Here is an 8698-nt window from a genome sequence, read left to right on the forward strand (position 1 = left end):
CCTAGCGATGGCTCCCGAGTATCTTGTGGGAGAGCCGCGGGTCGTGACTGCCCGACAGAGGTTTCTTGGGTCTGCACAAGGCACCGGCTGTAAGGGAGAACGAGCCCGTTTCCTCCCCAAGAGGGAGCTGCAGCACTGCGGGAGAGGGGCCGCCCGAGCTCCAGCTGGGCTCTCGGCCCCGGCACAAAAGGATCCGCTCTGGGAAGCGTTTGTGGCTGTCGGGACTGAGCTCCTCCTGGCGTGTGGAAGTGAAGCTCCCTAGGAGAGGAAGATCTGCTGGTCCCCTGCAACCTTTCCCTTTTTGCCCGTTGCAGATATCGCTCAGCTGAGGAAGAGGTTTGAGGAGGACAAGCAGAGGATCGCGCTGATGCGAGCCCAGCGCAAGTTCCGGCCCTACTAAGCTGTGTGAGAACTGTTCCTCAGCTGCCCCTGCTGGAGAGGGCAGGAGAGATGCCTGTGGACTCCATGTGCCAAAGGATTTCAGGGAAGGGAGGCAGCTTCAGGTTGTCCCTGCCCTTGGAGCTGAAATGGGAGATCCCTGTAAGTGCTGCTGGAGGGGGAGTTTCTGTCACTCAGGCTGGTGTCCTGCTCTCCTGGCCACCGTTTGGCCCTGTGGCACCACTTCCCAGGGTGCTTTGGTCAAGGGGCTGAGAGACTTGTGACAACCTGCACCTCCCTGCCACCCAGGGCCCTCCTGAAGGCTGGTGAGTGCTGGGATTGACCCGTCAGCCTTTGCAGGGGCAGGGAATGGCTGGAGAACTGTAAACTGCTCAGAACATAGCAGAGCCTCTCTCCCCCTGGGTCTGCTGTGGGGCACAGCTGGCTGTGGCAATAAAGGCACTGGGTTAGATGCTGGTGCTCCTGTGCATGTTTCCTCTGGGGGTATGAAGAGGGAGGTGACCTTGGTTTGGTGAGAGCATAACTGGGGAGTTCCCAGACCTGTTGTCCCAGGGAAAGATGGGTGGTTTGGGACAGAGCCCTACCCCTCCCCGTGGTGTTTCCCTCCCAGGCAGCTCACTCTCAGCCAGGTGCTGAGGCACCCAGTCTTCCAGCTCTGTGGACCTCTACAGCCAAGCCTAGCCTGCGCTGTGGGGACTTCTGTTGGCCACCAAAGGTGACCAAGGTGAGAGAGCAGCCTGGCTTTGCAGGAGGAAACCAGACTCTCCAGGGGCTGTTGCCGCTTGCCCTGTAGCCAGCCCACGGGAGGCAGGGAGGGCAGCGATGGACACATCCAGCTGCAGAGCAAAGCTTTGGTGCTGCCCACATGATATCTGTGCAGCTTTGGGCTCAGGGAGTGTCCAGCCCAGCACACTGTGATCAGAGCCCACCTACCCCCAGGCTGCAGCTTTGATGGGAGTGTGGCTGTGAATGCAGGGTGCAAATACTGCTGAATTCCAGAGAGCTGGCTTAAAACACATTCATGCTCCCCCAGAAGAGCCCCACTGCAAATGCCATTTCCATGGGCTTGCAGAGGGCGAGCACCCCAAAAGAAAGGAGGTTCATGCTCCTATAGAGCCAAGAAGACAAGAGTGAACATTGGGAGATTAATCTTTATTTAGGAGAAAAATAATTCTACCAACTCTTCCATTATTACCAGTTCTCCCAGCTGCTTCAGCTAGAGGATTAGTGACTCGTTCCTGAGGAGTTCATTAGAAGGGTCTCCCCTGCCCTACTGAGCTCTTATTTAAGCTGATTTTTTAGAAGAGCAGCAGCTCTCACAGTGGAACAGAGACCCTGAGGCCCCGGGAGCTCAGGCACCCACGGAAGGGAGCAGAGAGCAGAACACCCTCCTGGTTTCTCAGCAGGGCTAATCCCAGGAGGAGACTGGTTGCAGCATCCTCACGGAGGGGGTGAGATGAGCACCCACCTCTTGTGGTGCTGCAGCTGGTGCTGCTGCCCCAGGGGCTGCCTCTGCCTGCTCCACCTCAGGGTGCAAGGTCAGAGCAAGCAAGGGCAGGGCTGTGCTGGGCCCCTGTGTCCCTGTACTCGGAGCTGGAAGTGCAGGAAGGATTCCTCTTCCCTTTGACCAGATACTTGGCTCAGCTCTCTTCCAGGGAACCCCTGGCAGATCTGCTTCCACCCTGGGGTGAGCTGAGCTTAGGCATGGATGTGAGGTGGGAAAGGTGACAATCTCTCCAGAGCCTGCTTTCTAGCTGCCTGTTCTGGAGAGCTGCAGCAGCAAGGGCCTCAGAGCCTGGCCCTGGTGCTCTGTGCTGTCAGGAAGCTGCTGATGGTCCCAGACACCACCTCGGGCTCGTTCAGGTGCACGAAATGACTCCCAGGCACCTCGACCAGCTGGATGTGCTAGAAGGAAAGGACAGAGGCCACGTGGAGCAGGAAACGTTCCTCGGGCACGCCGGGCTCGTGTGCTGCTCGTGGCAGGTGCAGGGACAGTTTGTTCTCACCTCTCTGAGGGTGGACTCGAACGCCTCCCGTAGGGCTTTCACAAAGTGATTTCTGCTGTGCAGCTTGTGTGGTACCAAGAGCCCATCTTGTGCTCTGAAAAGCAAGGGCAAGGCTCAGTGCAGCACGTGGTGTGCCTCCTGTTTCCTTTGCTGCTGTCCTGGGCAGAAGCAGAGTCCCCAGGGCAGCAGGGTGACAGACCTGACTGCTCTGCCCAGGCTGCCTGGGCTCACACACAGCTCCCTGGATGAGCCAGGCCTGTGCCATCTCCTGCCCTTGCTGTCCTGGGCAGAAGCAAGGTGACATTCCAGCTCAGAGACATGTACCCTGTATGGCCTAGAGGGCCTGTCCTCACCCTGAGGCTGCATTTCTGGACAAGCAGGAAAATCCTTAAGCTCTTACTATTCCAACAGACCAGGGAAGCCAAAACTGCACCTCATTTCTCAACTTCTGGCATCTCCTCTCATTTCCTAGAGAATCTTTTAACAGCACCACACAAGCCAAGCAGAGCCCTGCACTTGCCACCCAAGGACCTGGGGAAATGCAGAGGAGGACTGGCAGAACCTGTTACCCACCAGGACAACACGACCCGTTGGGAGGCTCTGCACAAGCCACTGGCTACCTCCCCCACCTCCTCCCTGCCTCGGGGGCACAGGGGAGAGCTTCCAGGAGCTGGGTCAATAATGGAGGCTCTGGGACCAACTGGAGGAGGTGGAGGCTGCTGTGATTTCACCCGTTTGCCCAGGCAGGAGGCAAACTTCTGGGGCCTGCAGAGGGGGCAGGCTGGGTGGCTGTGACTGGGGAAGTCACGCCAGGAGGACAGCAGGTGGGAGAGGTGCTGTGGAGGGTGACATTTGCCAGGATGGTCCTTTGCTGTGGGGCCAAGGAACAGAAAGCTGTGGGACAGGAGCAGGGGGAGCACAGGGCAGGACTGGCATTTCCTCAGCCAGCCTGAACAGATGTTCCAGCTGCTCTCTGCCTGCCCCAGGAGCCTGCCTGGCCCAGGGCAGTGGTGGAGAACTGGGAAATGTTCCCCACATGTGAGGCCACACTGTTGTGCCAGCCTGAAGGTCTGGGTGGCTTCTGCAGTGGAGGAGGGAATAGCAGAGGACTCCTTTCTAACCCTCCTTCCCTCCAACCAGGGCTGTGGGGAGGCAGTGAGGGGTGGTTTGGCTCATGCCCCACTCACACGACGATGAGAACACGGTCCTGGATCTTCTGCAGGAGCTTCACACACTGCTCCACCGTGAGGGACTCTCTGTCCTGCTGCAGGTGTGGGGAGAAGGAGAGCAGCACAGGTCAGGGAGAGCAACCAGGGCAGGGGTGTCCTGGGCCCTGCCACACCAGCAGCTCTGGAGGCAGATGTGCTGGCTCTGCTGAGGCCCCTCCTGCCCGGCTGCCTGCTGGGCTGCAGCACACACAGGAGAGATCTCATAGAGCAAAGCTTTCAAAATCCTCCCACTGAAAAGGAGCCATGACACCACCCTGCCTTCCGTGCCCTGGTGGTAGCACAGGTAGGGGCCCCAACTTGCTCAAAAGGGGCAAAAAGCTACAAAAATGTTAAATGTCAGGACTTTGCTCTGTGCTCTCTCCCCTTCTTATAGGGGTGGCCTGACAAAGCGGCCGACCAAAAGCTTCCATCCATCCATCTGCTGCCTGAGAAGTTCTAACAGCAGGAAGATGTGGCCAGGAGGCCCTGGGGCAGAGGAACTGCTACAAAAATCAGTAACATTTTCCAGTGACTCTGTAAGCAGAGTCAATTAACGACCGAGTGCAGGCTCTTCTAACAGCAGCATTGAAAAGAGATGTGGGAACTGGGGAAGCAGCAGGTGACTGGCTGGGTGGAGGCAGGGCCTGGGCTCAGCCACTGGGCCTCTGCTGCCCCTGCAAGCTCAGGGCTGGGAGGCAGCAGGGGCGTGTCGCTCACCGTACGGACTCTCATGTCTCTGTTGTACACCAGCCCTGGAAGGAAAAACACAAGAGAAGGTGTTTAATGTCTCAGGGGAGCAGGAGCTGCACAGTTGCTCCTCATCTTTGGGGTCTGACCCAGACTTTTTGAGTTGGGAGGAATAGGATTAATCGAGATCTCTCCTTTCTTTGATTTCTTTTCTTTAGCAGTTCTAGGACTCGAGCACCAACCCCAGTTGCTGCGATTGGAGAGCTCTGCCTCCAAACTTAATTGATCCCATTCAGGCTGGGTAAACTTGAAGCTAGGGCACCCTGTACCCTGTGGAAGACAATGGCTGTTGGCACCACTCCCTTCCCTCACCCAGTTTTGGCCCAGCACTGTGATGAGCCCTGTCTCCATGCAGCCCCTTACCAGCGGGTGTCTCAGTTGCTCCTCTCTGCAGTAGGATTGCCCCACCCTCTGCTGTCAGATGTGTGTTTGCTTCTAAGAGCCTGGGGGAGACATGGCAGAGAGATTGTTCTGCTGGAAAAGGGAAGAATTGAAGCGCAAATGGCACGACAAGGTGACAGTGAGCTCTCAGGCTGCCTCAGAAAAGAGCAGGGAGAAACAACAGCTGCTGGCAGCAGAAGCAAAAGGTCTTGCTGAGATTCCAGAGAAGGACTTGAAAGGGGAAGTGCAGGGACAGTTTCCCTTTCTTATTTATGCAGCTCTAACTCTGTTCAAAGTGAGGGCAAGCAGCGAATGAAGAGGCCAGATGGGAACCCACCTCTGCAATGCTGCTTCAGGGCTCCGTGCTTTGGGAGTCTGCTGCTTTGCCTCTAGGCTCAGTAATCTGTCAATCACTGTCCGTTTTGATTTCAGCCATGCCTCAGTGTCCTGCAACAAAGAGAGGTGGGGACCAGGAGCCACCAGTTACAGACATCCTATCACAAATGCCCCTTTCTAGGGAAAAGGGAACAGCAATACTTAAAAGGCAAAGTAAGAACAGAAAGCTAAGCACTGCTGCAACTAATTTACTTTTTACCCTTGCAATATTTTCTACCCCTTCCAACCTCACTTTTGAGTTGAGGACAACTGTCCAAAAGAACAAGGTAAACCTGGTATCATTTGTCTCTCTGTCCCTGGGCTTCTATCCCACTTCTGCCCAACCAAAGCCCCAGCATCTGGTAGCAATGATGGCAGGTTGGCAATGGAGCTGTATGTCCTGCCAGGAACAGGAAAAGAAATCCACCCATCTTGCACCCAGGCCACCCAGCAAGCTGTTGGCAGAGAGACCACCTCAGCTGGCAGCTGCTTGCACAGAGGGTCCCATTGCCTTTGTGCAAGGGCACGGCACAGAAGTGAACTTCAGTGCAGGGACTGCAGGATGTGGAGCAGTACAAAGTGTCCCCAGAGGGCCATGCAACAAGGAGCAGGTCTGTGCCTGCCAAAAAGAAGAGCCCCTGAGACTTGTGTAACCTGCCAGGAGCTGGTCACATCGGTGCTTTCTCTGAACAGATGAGGGAAAGAAAAAGAAAAAAAAAACAACTAGTTTTTATTTAAGAAGTAGGAGGGGAAGAACATGTGAAAACTAACCTCTGGAGCTAGCAGAAAGCCAAGACTTTCCAGCAGGATCAGCTTGTCCACCATCTCAGGATAAAGGAAACAGAACTGAGGAGAGATGAAACAGTATGAGAGAAGGAGAAAAGCTGAGCACTGAGTGATGTCTTCACCCTGCCACACTGGAGAGGGGGTCAGGGAAGGGCCTCTCCTCCCCTGAGACCCAAGCCCCACACAGTCCCTCCCTTCATTCCTCTCCCATTTGTTGTTGCAGCTGCAGAAATCACAAACTCCATGAAGAGAGGACTTCACTCACCATTCCTGCCACAGCCCCACCTGTAAAGGAGAGAAGAGGGCTGAGTTACTCGCAGGACAGCCCCCAGTAACAGAAACTCCATGGTGTGCAGGGCCTGGGAGCTTGGCCAGAGCAGCCCCAGGAAGCAGAACCCCACTTGTGGCCAAACACAGTCACGTCCCAAGCACACAGAACAGAGCCTGAGGCTCAGTTGCCCTCAGCACGCTCCCTGACCCACCAAGAAGGGTGCTGCTGTCCCCAGGCTTTCCAGGGACAGGAAGGCCTTGCTGTGAATTCTCCTGGAGACCACCCCTCTTTGCCCACTGCTGGTCCCTCCCCGGGGTGGGGGAAAGGCCCACAGCAAGAGTTACCACTGTTTGTACCACAGGGTCTGCAAAGCAGAGGCATTTCCAATGAGGGCACAGATTTCTGAATCACTCAAGCAGCAGGCTGGTACTTGACAAAATACAATAAATATTCCAAACCAGCTCCTAGCAGCATGTCTTGTAAGTTAATTATCTGCTTCCACTTCCCTGAATTTCACAGCTTACAAGGACAAGAGCCACTTACCCATACTGTGACCCATCAGGGTGAACCGTCTCCACTGCAAGGCTAAGTGGTAACACAGAAACAGAGAGTGCTGCATTAGACACCACAGCAGCAGCACCTCGCTGCTTCTTCACCAAGACAGGCCCCTTCTCCCAGGAGGGCTTTTGCACTGCTTGATTTGCTTCCTAATCCAGAAATGAGGTGGCTAAGTAGGCCAGTTTTAAAGAAAAAGAGCATCCAGCCACCTCATTTCTTTGGTAGTTAAGTCACAGGGCTCTCGAGCTCTCTCTGTATGGTGAACAAGCTGCATCAAATTCCCACTCGTTGCCAGACGTGAGACTGGCAAGAAGCAGGAGTCTGACTGGGCAGCAGCTGCTGGCAGAGAGAGACCCTGACAGAGTGCCCTGCTGCAGGGCATCCCACACGAGCCATGAGGACACAGGGCCAGGTCTGCTGCCTTGAGGAAAGCAGGATTATTCCAAGTGAAGTCTCTCTGCAGCATTTAGCCCATCGGGCTCTTTGTTTCTAGGAGGCTTAGGGGGAACTCCTGCTTCATCAGTGCTGCCAACCTGACATGTACCTCAGTGAAAGAAGTGTTTTACCCTCTGGCACATCAAAGGACTTTCAGAGGCTCTCTGTATACTGAATAAGGGATGCAAAACTGCATGTGACAACGTCCTGCAAGGCCAGCACACAGACAGGCACTCGGATCAAGAGCTACGAGGAGCCCAGGACACCTCAGCTTTCACATTTCTTCACACAATACAAAAGCAAGCAGCAAACTGCCACGGAGAAAACGAGAAGAGCCCCCAACTTGCACGTCACACTGGTTAGAGGTCACTGGCTGATTACAGAAAGTCATCCACCACTTAACCACTACTGCTTTTTAGGATAAACACTTGCTTCCCAGGGCTGGCTGCTGCAGCTTCTCACAAACAGTGAGAAAGAGAGATGCTTCCTAAGTCTATGGTCACAAAGCACCAGCTGACATCAGGCTGGGGAGAAGCAGCAGGGAACTACCCCTCTCCTGGCAGTAAATGCTGCCTGCTGGTTCTCAGGAGCAGGGGTAACAGAGCAACCCCTGCACCAACACCCCCTCGAGGGTCCCCCCAACCACCCACCTGCTGCCACCCGGCGCACATCGGTCACGTAATCCAGAAAATGGTAGGGGGAGCCTGTGGGTCGGTGGGACGACAGGCCGTGGCCAGAAAAGTCCATGGCCACGTAATAGCAACCTGAAAGGGAGAGAGGAACAGATGGGTGGCCCTGCAACACAACCAGACCCATCCTGATGAGCCAGACCTACCTCTGGGGAGCAGCGGAATGAGCGTGTCAAAGGTGTTGGCGTTGTCCAGCCAGCCATGCAAGCACAGCACAGGGGGTCCCTCGGAGGGTCCCCAGGCCTTGGCTGCCACGTGGCCCCAGGGCACGGGGAACTTCAACTCTGAGAACATGCCCAAAACAGAGCGCTTGCACCTGATGTCCGTGGAGAGCCACGTGCTCAGAGCAGGTCCCTGGGATCTTGTTAATGGCCCAGAGCTCTGAAAAAAGTAATACAGGTCTTTAGTAACTCACCAGCCTCCTGTGGTCTTAATTAGCAGCTTGCTGATTTGTAGCTCCCCATTCAACATCCCAGGCTGCCATCCCTGCCCACCTGTTTGGGGAATCCTCCTCCCAGCACGTACTAGCAATGCTCCTAGGAAGAAACAAGCTTTCCCCACACAGGAGGAGAAAGCCTCTTCTTTGTGTCTCTGCAGCAGCTGCAACCTGACCAGAAGGCAAAGCAGATCCGGCAAGAGGGAACCATACAGAATTTCCCCAGCTAGCTGCAGTCAGCCAGAAACCTACCCTGGACCAAACAGACGATTTCAGGAATAAGGCTGCTGCTTCCAATACTAGACTGTTCTCATCTTCTCTTCTACCTTGGTGCCTCTCCTCTTTCACACCACCAGTCGGCACCTTCGAGAGAGCAAAGGACTGCGTGCCACACAACAGGTCATTGC

General features: G+C 55.3%; 2 protein-coding genes across 2 annotated transcripts in view; one reads left to right on the forward strand and one right to left on the reverse strand.

Moving 5' to 3' along the window:
- The window catches only part of RRP7A (ribosomal RNA processing 7 homolog A (S. cerevisiae)), a gene marked incomplete at its 5' end in the record, with an annotated part of 2388 nt that extends 1988 nt beyond the window's left edge, over nucleotides 1–400 (forward strand). Inside the window, one exon of the mRNA XM_008940674.1 lies at nucleotides 315–400. Coding sequence (XP_008938922.1) covers nucleotides 315–400 — 86 coding nt within the window. The remainder of the gene's footprint in view (nucleotides 1–314) is intronic.
- A 1660-nt stretch (nucleotides 401–2060) lies between these two features.
- Nucleotides 2061–8230, reverse strand: SERHL2 (serine hydrolase-like 2). The gene is made up of 11 exons (XM_008940673.1): nucleotides 8002–8230; nucleotides 7817–7930; nucleotides 6717–6758; nucleotides 6168–6187; nucleotides 5888–5962; nucleotides 5079–5188; nucleotides 4724–4803; nucleotides 4331–4365; nucleotides 3593–3669; nucleotides 2406–2499; nucleotides 2061–2304 (listed from the first exon to the last, which is right to left on the reverse strand). Exons 1-11 carry the CDS (start codon nucleotides 8147–8149, stop codon nucleotides 2188–2190), a joined length of 912 nt encoding a protein of 303 aa, XP_008938921.1. The 5' UTR covers nucleotides 8150–8230; the 3' UTR covers nucleotides 2061–2187.
- Between the last annotated feature and the right edge of the window lie 468 nt (nucleotides 8231–8698).

This window comes from Merops nubicus, unplaced genomic scaffold (genome assembly GCF_000691845.1).
Source record: "Merops nubicus isolate BGI_N331 unplaced genomic scaffold, ASM69184v1 scaffold45045, whole genome shotgun sequence".
Lineage (NCBI taxonomy): Eukaryota > Metazoa > Chordata > Aves > Coraciiformes > Meropidae > Merops > Merops nubicus.

Coding starts and splice junctions, on each gene's coding strand:
- SERHL2 (XM_008940673.1), bottom strand. CDS start 8,149: ATGTTCTCAGAGTTGAAGTTCCCCGTGCCCTGGGGCCACGTGGCAGCC. Junction 7,931..8,001: donor CATTCCGCTGCTCCCCAGAG/GTAGGTCTGGCT, acceptor TCTCCCTTTCAG/GTTGCTATTACGTGGCCATG. Junction 4,366..4,723: donor AGCAACTGAGACACCCGCTG/GTAAGGGGCTGC, acceptor TTTTCCTTCCAG/GGCTGGTGTACAACAGAGAC.